Below are 17056 nucleotides of genomic sequence, written 5' to 3' on the forward strand. Positions count from 1 at the left end.
GGGAACCGTGATTAGTGTTCAGGCTCAGCCCCATTTGGTACAGGGCCAGTAGGCGCTGCCAGCTGCATCCTGGCCTGGTCTCCAGTCAATATAGGGCCAGTAGGACCTGTGTGCTGGGTCCCGGGCTGGTCCCCGATTGTCATAGGGCCGATAGAAGCTGTGAGTGTTGTCCTGGGCCTATCCCTGGGTGGCAGAGGGCCGCTAAGAGCTGGGAGCGGCGTCCTGGGCCCCCCATGTCTTATGAGCAGCACGGCAGTGTTCTGTGCCATCCCGCGTCTGTGTCACGGGGCCGGGGGTGGGGGTGGGGTGCGGGATGAGCAACATCCCAGGCCGTTCCCAGGTCCATAGAGAGCTGGGGTTGGTGGTGGCTCTGAGCAGGGTTCTGGACCCCTGGACCTTCCCTGATCTGTAAAGGGCCAGTAGCAACTGTGTCCTTAGTTATGCCGCCTGAATTATGTGGCCTTGGGCAAGACAAGCCTCTCTTTCTAGGCCTCAGTTTCCCGATTTGTAAAGTATTTTCTCTGTATCTCTCCAGGCAGTTGAGAAGGAGGCTCCAAAGTAGAAGCTGTTTCTAGCGACCTCAGTGGATGGGTCACAGACCCCGCAGGTCAGAATCTTCAGGGTCTGAAGCTCTTTGAGAGGCTGAGGAATTTTGGAGTCTCCACCACGCCCCTGCTATCCTTGCCCCCGTTGTTCTAGGAACCCTTCTAGTCTTGGATATCCTGTTTCCAGGCCCTGTGATCCTTCTCTGGGGCCAGGGAAGCAGATACGCCCTGAAACTGCCATTTCGTAAAGGGAGAATTAAGTGCCAAGGCGCCATGCTTATGTGGCCACTGCCTCACGGTCACATGGCCAGGCTGGGGTGGCCCAAATCAAGCCCTGGCCTCTCTGCTCTGGGTCCTGGGCCCTCCCCCTGTGCCCAGGTAATGTGGGACAGGGGTCTCAGATGCTTAAGGTGGCACAGAGCAAGGCGTCTCGAAGCACTGTGGGGCTTTGCTGCTGTTTCTGGGCCTGTGGCGCCCCCTGGTGGTCACAGCGGCCTTTTCACCAGGTGGTTTCCAGGAGGTCTCTTGGCTATAGGAGCCCTTGGCCCCTGGGAAGCCAGGTGGTCCCTCCTCTGAGAGATGGAGGGACCATGCACCCTGTCGTGGGCATAGTGAACCCTCTGTCCCTGGAGCAGCTGTCATGGTGGTTAAGAAGCTGAGGTCTGTGTCCAATAGGCTTGAGATTTGCCCCGTGTACAGACCGGGCCAGCCCCTCAGCTTGCCTCTGCCCTCGTGCTTATTCATACTTCTGCACTGGCCATTCCCACTGTGGGGAACACCCTGCCACCTAACCTTGCTCACTAGATCAACTCGAAAGCCTTTGCTCAGACGTCACCGCACAGAGAGGCATCGCTCCTCTGACGACTGTAATGTGCTGGGTTTTCCTTTATCTTCTAATTAACTTTTTAAAAAATTTTATTTATTTTTGGCTGCGTTGGGTCTTCATTGCTGCACGCGGGCTGTCTCTGGTTGCAGCGAGCAGGGGCTGCTCTTCGTTGTGCGCGGGCCTCTCATTGCGGTGGATTCTCTCATTCGGAGCATGGGCTCTAGGTGTGCGGGCTTCCGTAGTTGTGGCACGCAGGCTCAGTAGTTGTGGCGCACGGGCTTAGTTGCTCCGTGGCATGTGGGATCTTCCCGGACCAGGGATCGAACCCATGTCCCCTGCATTGGCAGGTGGATTCTTAACCACTGCGCCACCAGGGAAGTCCTAATGTGCTGTTTTATCCTTGTCACACGTTGCAGCCTTTAGCACGGTGTATCTACATGTGAGCTTATTGTTTGTCTGGACTCTAAGCTTGAGGAGTGCAGGGATTTTGTCTGTTTCGGTTTCCCTGCTTCTCCACCAACATGTCCCAAGCATCTAGGAGTGGCTCATAGTAGGTCCTCAGCTATTCATCACATGAACGCATGTTGTTTGAGGACCTAGTGTGTGCCTAGCCGTGTCTTTCGGGATGGCAGAGGCAGGAACCAAGTGCGTGGGTGCCGAGCCCGTGCTGGGACTCTGGCAGCGGAGCCGTGCCCACGCCTGTTGGGCTATCCCAGCTTCTCCCTCCTCCTGTGTCTGGGCCCCATGAACCCTCAGAGATCTGCCAGTGCTGTTTTTTGGCTGCGCCATGCAGCTTGCAGCATCTTAGTTTCCCGACCAGGGATTGAACCCGGGCCCCCGGCAGTGAAAGTGTGGAGTCCTAACCACTGGGCTGCCAGGGAAATGCCTGTCAGCGCTGTTATTGAATAACACACCATGCCCCTTAGGCCCCCCTAGCTCTGCCTGGAACCATGGGTGAGGCCCGCAGGGACAGCACCAGCAGCCTGCAGCGCAAGAAGCCGCCGTGGCTGAAGCTGGATATCCCGGCCGTGGTGCCCCCGGCAGCAGAGGAGTCCAGCTTCCTGCAGGTAGGCCCTAGCCAGCGGGGGCTGCAGGTGCAGCCCATCCAGCCGCCTCACTGGGTCCCCGTTGCCCAGCCCCTGAGACGCCAGGCGTTCCTGCGCAGTGTGAGCATGCCGGCCGAGCCCACCCGCGTCCCCTCACCCCACCAGGAGCCCCGGCGGCCGGGGCTGCAGCGCCAGATGTCCATCACACAGACCATCCGCAGGTACTTCGCTGTCCCGGCTGCTCCGCGGCGGGTTGGGGGCTGGGCCGGTGGGACAGAAGCAGGCATACAGGGTCCCCTTCGGGCACCGGGGCTGGAAGTGGAGCAAGAGCTTTCTCCTCCATCCCCTCCCCTCATCACCCTGTCCTCCTCCTGCTCTGGGGACTGACTGCTGTCACCTACTGCCTTTCTCTGCTCCCCCCCAGAACTTGCTCTCTCCTCTCTCTCTCTCTCGCCCGCCCCCCCCACCCAATGCTCTGGTCCTCCCTGAACAGCCGACAGGTGCGCTTTGGGCGTGTCCACACTCTGCCTCTGTTGGGCGCCCCTGCTGCCCGCAGGGCCCTCACACAGCGCTCGTCTCTCTCTCGGTCCCTGCTCAGGTACCTTGGGCAGGGCATGAGTGTGTTGGCGTCAGCTGGTGTGTGCATGGCTTGTGACCTCTCGGGAGCCGCCAGCGTGGTTGGTGTTCCCCGGGGGCTCCTGACGGCAGGTGCTGGCAGTGTTTTTGCTTGCATGTCCAAGGACTGTGGGCAGCCTGCTTGGGTGTGCGGCGCCCCCTGCCTGACTTCTGTGGTGTCCAAGGTCAAGCTGCTGCCCAGGGCCACGCTTTCTCTGGCTGAGCTAAGGGCTGAACTCTGACCTCTGTCTCCAGACTCAGTGTCTCCCCACAAATGCCCGTCTCAGGGATGGAGTGAGGGCCTGTGTGAAATACTGACCTATTTCATCAAGACCTGCCATCTCTGGTGCTGGTGGCAGCTTGGAGCTGGCTAATTGTTTAGAGGGTGGCCAGGGCCAAAACCCACTTATCCTCTTAATCAGACCCAGCCCACCTGGACCCCAGACCCTGGAGTGTCCGGAGGCTTGGGGCGGGCATGCTGCCCAGGTGTAGTGCCTCTGAGGCCGCTGCTGGGGAGAGGGGACAGCTGGCCTCCCCTTGCTGAGTCCCTCCCCTGGCAGGGGCACTGCCGACTGGTTTGGGGTGAGCAAGGACAGTGACAGCACCCAGAAGTGGCAGCGCAAGAGCATCCGTCACTGCAGCCAGCGCTACGGGAAGCTGAAGCCCCAGGTCATCCGGGAGCTAGACCTGCCCAGCCAGGACAACGTGTCGCTGACCAGCACTGAGACGCCCCCTCCTCTGTACGTGGGGCCATGCCAGCTGGGCATGCAGAAGGTATGCCCTCCCGCTGCTGCCTCCCACAGTTCCGTCACCCTGCTGCCCTGAGCTGGGGCTGGGGACACAGCCAGTCTAAGCACAGAGGTTGCTTGGAGCTCACGGTCTGGGCGGGTGGTCGGATGGTCCCGTAAAGGCACCTAAGATACTCTCTGGGAAGCGGGGCTTGGGGGAGAGGACAGGTCCTGGGATTGTACCACAGGCCAGCCTCTGGGTGGGAGAGCATCCCAGGATGAACAGCAGCGTAAAGGAAATACAGGCGGAGAACGGGACCCCTCTGGTGCATTGTGGGGGTGGGGGTGGTACCCGGGTACTCAGCTGTCCAGCGAGCCTCTGGGGAGCGGGACGAGCAGCAGCTGTGTTCTCCATGGCGGGGTCGGGTGGGGGAGGAGCCCCCTTGGCTATGACCCAGCCCCCGACTCCTGCATCTCCTCCCCTCCTCCAGATCATAGACCCCCTGGCCCGGGGCCGGGCCTTCCGCTTGGCGGATGATGCCGCCGATGGCCTGAGTGCCCCGCACACGCCGGTCACGCCGGGTGCCGCCTCCCTCTGCTCCTTCTCCAGCTCCCGTTCGGGTTTCAACCGGCTCCCGCGGCGGCGCAAGCGCGAGTCGGTGGCCAAGATGAGCTTCCGGGCAGCCGCTGCGCTGGTGAAGGTGGGTGCAGGGGCCGGGGTGGGGGCGGGGGCTGAGCCAGTACCACGCTGCGTCCTCACCCCCTCGCTGGCAGGGCCGCTCGGTTAGGGATGGCACACTGCGCCGGGTCCAGCGCCGAAGCTTCACTCCTGCCAGCTTCCTGGAGGAGGACACGGCTGACTTCCCCGACGAGCTGGACACATCCTTCTTTGCCCGGGTAAGAGCCTGGCACCATTACCCATGACCCCTGTGCCTATGCTTCCCACACTGACCATGCGTGTTTGCTCAGGAAGGTGTCCTCCACGAGGAGCTGTCCACATACCCAGATGAGGTGTTCGAGTCCCCATCGGAGGCAGCGCTTAAGGACTGGGAGAGAGCCCCAGAGCAGGCGGACCTCACGGGTGGGGCCCTGGACCGCAGCGAGCTGGAGCGCAGCCACCTAATGTTGTGAGTGCCTCCTGGCGGGCTCCGAGGGGGCCGGGGGGCAGGTCCTGCGGCTCTCAGGAGCGGCTGGCCCCAAAGGCACGACCCTAGAGGGCCCCGGGAGGAGGTCATCTTGTGGACTGGGAGCCCAGCTTGGCAATTGTGTTTGGGGGACCCAGGGGTGGGCACCGTTCGAGTCTGGACTGCCCACACCTGGAAGAGGATCTCAGTCCCAGAGCCCACAGGCTGGAGAGAATCTCGGGGGAAGGAGGAGGTGACGTAGTTAACACTCGCAGATTAGCCAGGGACCCTCATGTAGGTCCGAACCCACCTCCCTGCCATGCCAGGAGCGGCTGGGGATCACGCTTTTCCTGGTGAGGTGTGGGCTGACATCAGCCTGTCGCACAGTGTCTTCACCGCTAGTTGGGAGCAAGACAGACACGGAGTGTCGCCCATGTCCCGCCGGGGATGGACTGCGGCAGGTGGGAGGTCTGGGGCTGGGAGTGACGGCACCCCTTCCCCCAGGCCCCTGGAACGTGGCTGGCGCAAGCAGAAGGAGGGCGGTGCAGGGGCCCCGCAGCCCAAGGTGCGGCTGCGGCAGGAGGTGGTGAGCGCCGCGGGTCAGCGGCGGGGCCAGCGCATCGCGATGCCGGTGCGCAAGTTCTTCGCCAGGGAGAAGCGGCCGTATGGGCTGGGCATGGTGGGCCGGCTAACCAACCGCACTTACCGCAAGCGAATCGACAGCTATGTCAAACGCCAGATTGAGGACATGGACGACCACAGGTAGGCGTGGAGGGGATGCGGCTTCGGGAAGGCAAGGCCTCCAGGTGGGCGTGGGGGCTCCGGGTTGGGGATGCCGCCTCTGCTGACGCTTTGCCCCGCAGGCCCTTCTTCACCTACTGGCTCACCTTCGTGCACTCGCTCGTCACCATTCTAGCCGTTTGCATCTATGGCGTGGCGCCCGTAGGCTTCTCACAGCACGAGACCGTAGACTCGGTGAGCCTCGGCGCCTTCCCTGGCGAGCCCTGGGCTCTGGGCTCCCTCCCACCCATTCTGGGAGGAGAGGGCTCGGCTGAGCTCCGTCTGATCTTTCTCCCCAAACTTCCAGGTGCTGCGCAACCGAGGGGTCTATGAGAATGTCAAGTACGTTCAGCAGGAGAACTTCTGGATCGGGCCCAGCTCGGTGAGGGTGGGGCCGGGGGGCGGGGCCCCAGGGCCCCTGGGCTGGCCGAGGGCCCGGCCGCAGCTGCACATCCTCTTCCCTGCAGGAGGCTCTCATTCACCTGGGTGCCAAGTTCTCGCCCTGCATGCGCCAGGATCCCCAGGTGCATAGTTTCATCCACGCTGCGCGCGAGCGTGAGAAGCACTCGGCCTGCTGTGTGCGCAACGACCGGTCTGGCTGCGTGCAGACCTCGGAAGAGGAGTGCTCGGTGAGTGCCTGCCCGCAGCTCAGCTCGCACCCTTGTCTGCACCTTGTGTTTGTGGTTACCTTGGGACTTCAGATAGAGCCAGCTGGTTATCCTAAACCCCTAGTTCTCAGCACATTATGCCGTCCGTCTGTGCCAGGCCCCTTGCATCACATTTTCCTTTTTTCCCGCACCTCCTCCATCTCATGCTGCTCACCCTGTAGACCCTGTGTCCTTATTTTTTTTTATGACCGTGCTGCAAGGCTTGTGGGATCCTAGTTCCCCGACCAGGGATCGAACCCAGGCCCGGCATTGAAAGCGCCAAGTCCTAACCACTGGACCGCCAGGGAATTACGCATGTGTCCTTAATTTGGGTGTGCTCTTCCCACACGTGTTCATCTTGTTTTTGTGCACGTGTCTTAAGTTTCTATAAATGGTATTGCCTTTTCCCACTAAATTAAAAAAAAATTTTTTTTGGAATACTTTTTTGGCTGCATCGGGTCTTATTTGCGGCAGGCGGGATCTTTGTTGCGGCGAGTGGACTTCTCTCTAGTTGTGGCATGGGGGTTTTTTCTCTTCTCCAGTTGTGGTGCACGGGCTCCAGAGTCGTGGGCCCTGTAGTTTGTGGCACGTGGGCTCTCATTGAGGAGCACGAGCTCAGTAGTTGTGGCGCGAGGGCTCAGTTGCCCCACGGCATGTGGGATCCCAGTTCCCCGACCAGGGATCGAACCCATGTTCCCTGCATTGGAAGGCAGATTCATTACCACTGGACCACCAGGGAAGTCCCTGAATTTTAAAAACTTTATCCACGTTTTTATCATCTTATTTGGAGGTGCCGTAGTTTGTACCAGTTCTCTGATTTTGAACACTGGTGGTTTCTATTTTTAAGCTAATAGGAACTATGCTGTTGAATTCCTTATAACCATCTCCCAACACGCGAGCGATTTCCAGAGTTTAAGTTCAGAGCGGTGGGCGTGTAGAGCCAGAGGGAGGAGCTCAGAATCAGTGCTTCTGATTCCTCCCGTCTGGGAACTGTACCGGGACGTGGGCTCTGACCAGGGCTGAGCCCGTGTCCTCCCACAGTCCACGCTGGCAGTATGGGTGAAGTGGCCCTTCCATCCCAGCGCCCCAGACCTTGCTGGCCACAAGAGGCACTTTGGCTCTGTCTGCCACCAGGACCCCAGGTCAGTCCTGCTGGCCCCTCCCTTACCTTCCTTTGTCCACGTCTCCCTTGGGAGTTCGGGTGGAGAGAGGTATAATGGCTCTCCTTGTTGTCCAGTCGGGCAGGAGGGGGCTAAGCCAAGGGCACAAAGCAAGGACTGACCACATCCTGGGCTCGTGCAGGGTGTGTGATGAGCCTTCCTCCGAGGACCCCCATGAGTGGCCAGATGACATCACCAAGTGGCCGGTGAGCCGGGGTGGAGGGGTTGTTTGGGAGTCACCCTTATCGTGTGGGGGAGGAATCCACACCTCATCCATCAGCGATGCCACAGAGGTCCCCGTTGGGGGACCACCCTGTGCTTCCAGATGCTTTGCCCTGGCTGTTAGCCAGCCTGTCCATCCACCACAGCCTACCTCTCTGAGCAGAACCACGTGGAGCCTTGGGAGGTCAAATGACATTATTCCAATTTGACAGATGGTCAAACTGAGGCTTAGGGTGTAGTACCTGCTTGAAGTCAAAGGAAGCCTATTTCCCATCCTAGGAGCCTGTCCATCTTTGCCCCAACCAAGCATAGCGTGGGGCCCAAGGTTAGGGGAGACCCTGACCCAACTCACCCCCGTTTGTGACACAGATCTGCACCAAAAACAGCGCTGGGAACTACACCAACCACCCGCACATGGACTGTGTCATCACGGGCCGGCCCTGCTGCATTGGCACCAAGGGCAGGTAGGGCTGCCTGTGTGGGCATGTGCAGCTGGTCTTGGGCACAAAGTGTTGCCCTGGGGCTGTGCCCTCTTCCCCTCCCCAGTCCCAAAATAACTCAAGATACCAAGGGGCATGGGGTGAGGAAGGGGCTAGGCCTATCCAGGGCCAACAAAGCTGGGCAAGTGGGGCTGAAACCTGGGCCTGGAAGCCCTCCCAACCCTGGCCTGACCTTCCAGGTGTGAGATCACCTCCCGGGAGTACTGTGACTTCATGAGGGGCTACTTCCACGAGGAGGCCACACTCTGCTCTCAGGTAGGCCTCCGGGGTGAGGGTCCCTCCCCGTCCCCGCAGCCACGGCGGGTGCTGACAGGCCACTCTGCACAGGTGCACTGCATGGACGACGTGTGTGGGCTGTTGCCCTTCCTCAACCCCGAGGTGCCCGACCAGTTCTACCGCCTGTGGCTGTCCCTATTCTTGCACGCTGGGCAAGTGACACCATCTGGGCTGAGCGGGGTTGGGTGGAGTGGAGTGGGTGGTCCCAGGGACCCCAGGAGTAGCTGGTGAGCCTTCCCCGCTGAATGCCGCCCCCCCCCCACAGGATCCTGCACTGCCTGGTGTCTGTCTGCTTCCAGATGACTGTCCTGCGGGACCTGGAGAAACTGGCAGGCTGGCACCGCATAGCCATCATCTACCTGCTGAGTGGCATCACTGGTAACCTGGCCAGTGCCATTTTCCTGCCATACCGGGCAGAGGTAAGGCTGCCCCCAGGGTGGGGCCCTCCTACGTGCACCTGCTGCCCAGCATGAACTGGTTCCACCACAGAGTCGAGTTCCTACAGCGCCCCGCCTGGGAGCAGCTCCACTTGGCTCCTGTCCCGATACACTCTGGGCGGAGGGAGGTGGGACGGGGCGACCCGCTCAGGCCCACCGGCTCACAGGCACCCACATGCCCCCAGGTGGGCCCCGCCGGCTCGCAGTTCGGCATCCTGGCCTGCCTCTTCGTGGAGCTCTTCCAGAGCTGGCAGGTCCTGGCGCGGCCCTGGCGTGCCTTCTTCAAGCTGCTGGCTGTGGTGCTCTTCCTGTTCACCTTCGGGCTGCTGCCGTGGATCGACAACTTCGCCCACATCTCGGGCTTCGTCAGCGGCCTCTTCCTCTCCTTTGCCTTCTTGCCCTACATCAGCTTTGGCAAGTTTGACCTGTACCGCAAGCGCTGCCAGATCATCGTCTTTCAGGCGGTCTTCCTGGGCCTCCTGGCCGGCCTGGTGGTCCTCTTCTACTTCTACCCCGTGCGTTGTGAGTGGTGTGAGTTCCTCACCTGCATCCCCTTCACTGACAAGTTCTGTGAGAAGTACGAGCTGGACGCTCAGCTCCACTGAGCTGGTGGGGTGCTGGGGCCGTGTGCCCTGTGGGCCGGGGCCAGGCCTGAGGCTCGGGACTCCGCCTGCGAGCCCTGCTCCCCTTGCACAGACCCCTTGTGCCGTGTTCACTGCTGTTGAACCCCTCGTACTTCCGGGCATTTATCACAGTAGTTCCCGAGATTACCTTCTAACTAGCCTCTCGACGACCACCTCATGTGGCCAATAAATGGACCGGGAGCGTTTTAGCTGCCACTAACTTGACCAGAGCCGCCTCCTCCTTTCCGGGTTCTGGCTGGAGGCTGTGGAGGGAGGTCCTTCAGTGCCCAGGCCTCCCACTCACAAGTCCCCAGAACAGGGAACTCAGTGTCACGTACACCTCCCAGGGAAGTCCTCAGCCAAGTGCACACACCCTGTCCCTGTTCTATAGGAGGACTGGTAGGCGACAAAGGGACAAGGACCTATGAATGCACAGTCACACTTCCCTACCCACACTGAGAGGCGCCCCACCCCAGCCCTCCCTGCCCAGCTGGCAGCTCCAATTCCAGCCCCGAGCCACCACCCTTTACAGGAGCTGGTGAAGGCACTGCTGTAGGTGAGCCCTTAGGCTGAAGCTGGAGGCCCTGTCCATGGCTGGGCTCAGACACAGGCCTTTGTTTCCCCACAAGCAGAAACAGAGAGCCAGCCGCTCAGCTTTCACCTTCTCCTTGCTGCAGAGATTACAGGGACAGGTGTGTATGGCTTGGGGAATGGGGTGGCCAAGGGCTCAGGTGCAGCATTCAGACCATGTGACGTGCCTGCACGTTCTCTGCCCTCGCCTCCTCACTGTGAGGGGCAGCGCCAGTCCCGCCTGCCCCCGTACAGTGGCTTGACTCTCCAAACTCAGGAGCAAATAGGTTTATTCTGTATACAGGGCCAGGCCCACAGCCCTGTGGGATCCGCCATGGGATTGGGGTTCACGTTGAGAGTCCAGGTGGGTCCAGCTGGGGTGAGGCTATCTCAACACTCTTCTGGGAAAATGGCACAGTGGCCAAGGCTTCCTCCTCTCGGGGAAAAGCTCGGCCACCAGCACAGAGGGTTTTCCATGTCTGGAGATTCACTTTTGTCTCAGCTTTTTGATGAAGGACACCTCATCCCGATTCCGGATACCATAACTGAAAGAGAAGTAAAAGCACAGAGTGTCCGATCTACAGAAGGGCACATTTGTGACTCCTCACCTGAGGCTTGTGAGGGATAACGGAGACCAGGTGGGAAGAGCATGGTGTCCGGGAAGGTGAGGAGGATGGCAAGGGCCATGCACACTCTTAATTCTCTCCTCCTGGTTCTGTGCAGCCCTGAACCGCTGCTGGAGAGGAGCCGCAGGGCCCCTTCCACTGCTTCTCTGTCTCCCGTCCTCCTGGCAGGGAGGCCTCCAGGGAGCTCCTTGCAGGAGGGCCTCAGTCCAAACAGGGACTCTCCTGGTCTCACACATTCCCCAGGAACTGATTTAAGATCCCTCCTTCCCTTACGAGCCTCTGGAGAGGACCCCAGCCGAATGGCAGGGCATGGGGAATCAGAGGGCCACAGACCAGATACTTCCCTGCAGCTCAAGGCGTAGCCTGAACTTACTCTCGGAGCTTCCGCTGGTCCTCTGCGAGCTTCTCTCCTGCAGAGGTCAGGTGGTACGTCCTCCACACATAGGACCTGCAAGATGGGAATTCAGTCAACCACGAGCAGGGTGAGCAGGGCAGCTGGGATGCAACTGTGCCTGAGGAGGGCTCAAGGCGCTCAGCTCTGGGGGGCCTGAGGCCGCCAGCCTCCTCCTTGGGCTCTTTCCCTGTACCTTGTGTGTACCAGGCCTGAGGCAGGTTCAAGGACGCACTGCTCTCAAAGGGATGCATGGGGTGGCTGGGGGCCAAACCCACGTTGCTAATGAAACGGGTGGCTGTACCAAGACACAGTTAACGGGACACTTGATCCAGAAGGAGACTGAGCGCTGAGAGCACCCAGGCGAGGAGCTGGCAGCTGCACCATCTGTAACCAGGGAAACCACCTCCAGGCACACCGCAAGTGCCCTAAGGTGTCCTCACGTGAAGATACCCAGCTGCCTGGGTGGGGTGATGTCAGTGAAGAGCAGCTGAGGCAGGGCTCGTGACACAGAAGCACCTGCCCTGGCCGAGGCTCGGGACAGGGAGCTCGTTGCTCCAGGCCGCACTCTGGAGCAGAGCCCAGGTGATGAAAAGGCTCATGTCCAGCAAGAGTGCCTGTGAAGTCCAGCTGCTAGGAAGGGCTGCAAGGAGGAGCTGTGGCTGCACTCACCAGCTGATGTGCTGAATGCCCCCTTCGCGCTCCTGCCTGAGCTGCACGTATCTCTGGATGGCCTTCTTCAGGTCCAGGACTGTGGCGTTCTGGACTACAACCACAGCTGCACAGATGGGAGAAGATCCGTGGTGGGAATCCACAGCCACAGCCTCAGATGGCAGGAGAGGAACCCAGAAGCTTCTTCCTGAGGCTCAAGGCTGGGCAGGGGGAGCTTGTGGCTGCCCCAACACCCCTGGGCATGGCCCTGAGTTTCCACTGACCAACCCTGCTAACATCTTCTCCCGTGAAGGTTCAGACTGCACGGCCTGAGGGGGAGGGCAGCACTTACGCATAACTTCTCCATCCATCTTGCACACTCGGACTGTCATTGCTTGGCCGTATTCTAGTGCTATTTGGGAATTGACCTCTTCCAAAGTAACCTAGAAAAGACCAAGGCTGGAGGTGGGAGCTCTCTTCACCACCCCAAACAACAAAGAAAAACAGCTGATAGTCTTCAAAAAGTGGTGCCACATTTTTGGGAGGTTCTTGCATATACGTTAGGATTTCCCGGTTTTTCAGCACTTTAATCTCATGTCTTATCCACGTTTTCTATGAAGTGGATGGACGCTCGGGAGAAATGGACAAGGAGAACGAATCGCCTTGAGGAACAGCCCCTGGCTCCTCCGGGCCAGGTGCTGGGTGGGAGGAGGAACACTGGGCCCCACCTTCCGGCCTGAGAGCCCCTGATCATCAGGATCCAGGGCCCCAGGCAAGGCTGGGGCACCAAAAAACGGTAAAAGATAAACATGTCAATACAACCGTTAACACAACAGAAGTTAATTTAAAAATTCCACGATGGGCAAAATAACAAGGACTTTAAAACATGACAGTGCCAAAACTCGCTGAAGATTGAGGAGAAAGGAAAAACCGGTGACAGTGATCTTTTATTTGAAAATGATATTTTGTTTGCCGTAGGCTTTTGTAAACCAACTTTGCGTTTTAAAAACACTGCTGAAAAGTCATGTGTGTTAACTAGTGGGGGTTTTGGGCGCCCCTTTAAATTCCGCGCCAGAGGCCAGAGCCTCGCTCGCCCCCAGGCCGGGCCGGAGCCTAGACCCTCGTTTACGCCCGGAGACGCCATCCCAAGGCCTCTGGCCGCAGCCCCCATCGACACTCCGGGGTCCGTCCGCGCCCCGACGGCCCCCGGCCCGTGCGCACCTGGATCGGAAGGTCGCAGAGCAGCGGGTCCTGCACCACCATGGCCAGACCCTCCTGGAACACGTCCACCGCCTCGGAGTGCGGCAGCGCCTCCTCCTCGTCCTCCTCGTCCTCCTGCGGCTCCCGCCGCGCCGCGACCCCCGCCTCCTCCAGGCTGCCTAGCCTCCCGCGGGCTCAGCCCGCACGGCCGGTCGGCGCGACCGTGGTGCGGCGCGCATGCGCGGGGACCGCCACCGCAGACTCTCCCTCGGGGCGTCGAGGGGCGGGGCTACCTCGAGGACCAATGAGAAGTGAGTTACTGGGAGTCGGCCAGCCGCAGTGCTCCCTGGGAGCGCGAAGTCGGCGTGACTATTGGTGGGCTGGTTGGGGCGGGGAGGCTGCCGGGACCAATGGGAGTTCGGGGCGTCGGAGCGTCGGCGCGCCGGCGTCGAACGGTCGCGAGAGCTGCCGGGAGAACCGGGCTAGTCGCCGCGATGCTGCTTTTCTGCCCGGGCTGCGGGAACGGGCTGATCGTGGAGGAGGGGCAGCGCTGCCACCGCTTCGCCTGCAACACCTGCCCCTATGTGCACAACGTCACCCGCAAGGTGGGCCCCGGCCGGCCACGCGGCGCGCACAGCGCGGAGGCCGACCCTAACCTTCCCCGCCCATCCTCTGCTCAGATTTCGCGTCCAGCGGGCCCTCTGCCCGCAACGCCAGCCTCTCCGAGGCGCTCCCGCCCGGAACGGGCACTACTCCTGTAGCCTGTGCACGACTTTTCCGCCTGGGTCGTTCTTCTCCCCTAGGTACCCATGTCAGTCGTTGCTCGTGTCTTTGCTTAAAGGATTATTTAAAATTGCAGCCTCTTTCTAAATTTTATGCTCCTTCCCCTAATTTTATTTTTTCCGTAAGACTCATTTGCCTTACAATACGCCTTGCAATTTACTTATGCGCTTTGTTTATTAATACTAGGGCATAAGCTGTAGGAGGGCAGGGATTTTTCAGTCTTGTTCCCTCTTATGTGCTAGTCTGAACAACTGGAATGTATTGGATGTTCATTACGTGAGTGATGCACACTTTATTACTCTCCCTCGGTAGTGCATCTTTCCTTTTTAGAACAGCTTTAATTTTTAGAAGTAGAGCATGTTGGTACTACCTCATTCTTAATGTTTGTATACTATTCCACCGTATAGCTGTGTTGTGGGAGTTTAGAGTCTGAAACTATGCAAAGGGTGACATTTCAAGGACGTCTGGTAAAACTTGGAAAACAGAAAACTCTCTGCCTGGGGAGAGTGGCTGGACTCCTTTTTGGCTTCAGTTGTATTTGGTTCTCTTATCTTGGATTACCAAGTATCTTAGAGGTGTGGGAAAAGAAGAGGGTCACACCTAAGCCATTTTTTTCCTCCTGCTCTGTTGCTTCATCCAATCCTTGCAGAGATCTTGTCACTTCTTTTGGGGACATCCCAATTGCGGATCCTCTAAATTCTGACGGAGCATCCTGCTCTGTGACAGCAGGAACTCTGCTTTCATTTAGTATTCCTCCAGTCTTGTGTTGAAGGAAGGAAGCGAAGGCTGGGGAGACACTTGAGGACGGGTATGGTTTGGTGACCCAGGTTTGTACCGTTCACTTACTTGTAGAGTCTGAAGACCTGCTGTTGTTTATTAGGTAACAAATCGGAAGTATCCAAAGCTGAAAGAAGTGGATGATGTGCTCGGTGGAGCAGCTGCCTGGGAGAATGTTGACTCTACTGCAGGTGAGAGGGAAAACCTTTTCTGTTCCAGAGCTGCGTGTAAGGATGAGGCTGCTGGCTGTGCCACTGTGCGGCAGAGTCTGTGATGTACTTGTGTGAAGTGGGCTTCTAAAACTAGAAAGTGTTTTCTTCTCTAATAATGTATCTGTTAGGCAAACAATATTGGCACAAGCTTTGGAGTCCTTCAGACCTGACTTAAGAGTCTCAGGGTGTCCTTGATTTGTCTGGGCTAATCCATAGTCATAGATTGTGAGAGCACAAATGAGCGTTTGGCATATAGCAGGCACTTAGCAGATGTGATTGGAGTAATAAAAAAACAGTTTAAGGATTTTGTTCTAATACAGATTTCTAAAAGTTAATGATACAGAGTATTAAACTGCACTAAACATTCAGTAAAATAAATATTTATTCCAAGTTTTGATTCATTTCTGGTAGAGATTAGATGTGACCAAAGAAGGAAGGAGAGCCCTAGACATTACCTGTATTGAGAGGAGGAAGAGCTAGTGCATGATCACTGCTGTCTTTTTCCCCCAGGGAACATCCAGATCTGCTATGTTAAAAATCCAGCACTGGCAGAATTTGTCATTAGGAGATGAATTACTTACCAAAATGGTGTTTGAGAGTGTTTGAAGGCATTTCCATCAAAAGCAAGGTTCTCAAATTGAAATCTCAGTGAAAGTAAATACGTGCCTTGGGACACTTTGAAAAGGCGTGGGATGTATGTTGAGATCTTGATAAGAACAGCCTGGACAACTTCTGCCGAGACGGATCCCTAAATTCAAGGGGAAGTGGATTGGTCGTGCATTGGGATTTCCTTTGGGAAGATGAGAGGGCCTGTCCATTACCAGGTGGTGGAGATGCACTTTTTAGGGGAATTTTCAGGGCATGGACCCTGTAATGCACACGGCAGCCGTGTCACCTTTCACATGGTGTTTCTAGCCAGTCTTCAGCCAGAGTTGAAGAAAAGGGACCCAGGGAAAGGAGGACTGTTTCCAAGATCACAGGTCTCATTCCCTCAGTGTGAGAGCGTAGTGGGAATGATAACGCTGTCGGTAACCTTAAATCGTGGTGCAGGGCACCCTGGGCAAGGGATTCCAGATGAGCTGTCTTTCACATAACACCTACTTCTAACAAGTGTGTTGGTCACAAGCATCATTTTTTTAAGTAAACATGGGTCACTTGTTTGTTTTTCTCATTGCCAGAGCCGTGTCCCAAATGCGAACATCCTCGTGCCTATTTCATGCAGCTTCAGACCCGCTCTGCAGACGAGCCCATGACCACCTTCTACAAGTGCTGCAATGCTCAGTGTGGACATCGCTGGCGGGACTAGGGCCAGGCTGGCCCAGCTGTGTCAGCGTCTGCTTACCGTATTCCCCAGGGTGGATTCCCAGCTGCGAGTGTGGTGGAAAGCTAACCCTTTTAGGGTGGCTGGCCAGGGGCTGAGGAAATGTAGCCCATCTCCCAGTCAGTGGATTAACTCATTAATGTCCAGGAGACTGTGTGTGTGGAGAGGAGTATCCATAACTTTAAGGTCCTGTTCTGCATCTTTTACGTTTATTGGGCAGTTGACATTCTCTCACCATCAGCTGACACTCAAACATTTACATTGTTTGCACAACTAATAAGGTAAAACTTAGTAGTTTAGTACATTAGATGTCCCTCAGTATTTAAACTGTTAATTGCAAACTTATTTAATCAAAATTTATTCTGAAAATTTAATTAAAGTTAAAAGTCTAATATCACCTTCTCAGTGTTTTAAATGCCTGAAGAAGTAGACATCAACCCCCAAAACAGGATTCCAAAACTGACTACTATACTTAGGGCCAAACTAGTTACAAAATGGTGAGTAACATGGTTTTCTGTTTCTTTATGATTTATATTCTTTTTTCCTAGGATTGCAATAAACTTAATAGGTAGTATGTTTTTTTTACACTTTATACTTTCTGTGTCTATCTTTCTACTCTAAAGAGAAAAAGGACACCCTGGGCTAGCAGGGGACAGGATCTTGGTTATTGATGGATTGGTTTCTTGCTCAGACTTAATTGCTTTTTCAGATTTCTCTCTTTTTTTAGTTTATTGAAGTATAGTTGACTTACAACGCTGTGTTAATTTCTGGTGTACAGCAAAGTGATTCAGTTATGTGTACATGTATTCTTTTTCACATTATTTTTCATTATGGTTTATTACAGGATATTGAATGTAGTTTCCTGTATCTATTCTCTTCATAATGAAGTCTCACTTATGAAATAATGGGACTTAAATTTATGTCTCTGATACAGATTTTTACTTTTTTGAAACTTGTTATCTTTCCAAGAAACTGTTAATCTGTATGGGTCACCTG

The 17056-nt window shown here is 56.8% G+C and overlaps 3 protein-coding genes across 3 annotated transcripts; 2 read left to right on the forward strand and 1 right to left on the reverse strand.

The window, feature by feature from the left end:
* Positions 1-2303: 2303 nt before the first annotated feature.
* Positions 2304-9750, forward strand: RHBDF1 (rhomboid 5 homolog 1). Its single transcript, XM_065891847.1, has 17 exons — positions 2304-2438; positions 2508-2638; positions 3593-3806; positions 4252-4461; positions 4535-4657; positions 4730-4887; positions 5389-5646; positions 5748-5859; positions 5972-6046; positions 6132-6293; positions 7353-7453; positions 7614-7677; positions 8063-8157; positions 8373-8448; positions 8521-8621; positions 8735-8888; positions 9092-9750. The coding sequence occupies exons 1-17, from the start codon at positions 2322-2324 to the stop codon at positions 9509-9511; spliced, it is 2571 nt and encodes an 856-aa protein (XP_065747919.1). The 5' UTR covers positions 2304-2321; the 3' UTR covers positions 9512-9750.
* A 627-nt stretch (positions 9751-10377) lies between these two features.
* On the reverse strand, positions 10378-13194 carry SNRNP25 (small nuclear ribonucleoprotein U11/U12 subunit 25). Its single transcript, XM_065893016.1, has 5 exons — positions 12989-13194; positions 12120-12210; positions 11789-11894; positions 11099-11173; positions 10378-10644 (listed from the first exon to the last, which is right to left on the reverse strand). The coding sequence occupies exons 1-5, from the start codon at positions 13028-13030 to the stop codon at positions 10587-10589; spliced, it is 372 nt and encodes a 123-aa protein (XP_065749088.1). The 5' UTR covers positions 13031-13194; the 3' UTR covers positions 10378-10586.
* A 195-nt stretch (positions 13195-13389) lies between these two features.
* On the forward strand, positions 13390-16113 carry POLR3K (RNA polymerase III subunit K). The gene is made up of 3 exons (XM_065893426.1): positions 13390-13572; positions 14631-14718; positions 15918-16113. The coding sequence occupies exons 1-3, from the start codon at positions 13462-13464 to the stop codon at positions 16043-16045; spliced, it is 327 nt and encodes a 108-aa protein (XP_065749498.1). The 5' UTR covers positions 13390-13461; the 3' UTR covers positions 16046-16113.
* Positions 16114-17056: the final 943 nt, after the last annotated feature.

The sequence above is a fragment of the Phocoena phocoena genome, chromosome 15 (assembly GCF_963924675.1).
Source record: "Phocoena phocoena chromosome 15, mPhoPho1.1, whole genome shotgun sequence".
NCBI classification, from domain to species: Eukaryota; Metazoa; Chordata; class Mammalia; order Artiodactyla; family Phocoenidae; genus Phocoena; species Phocoena phocoena.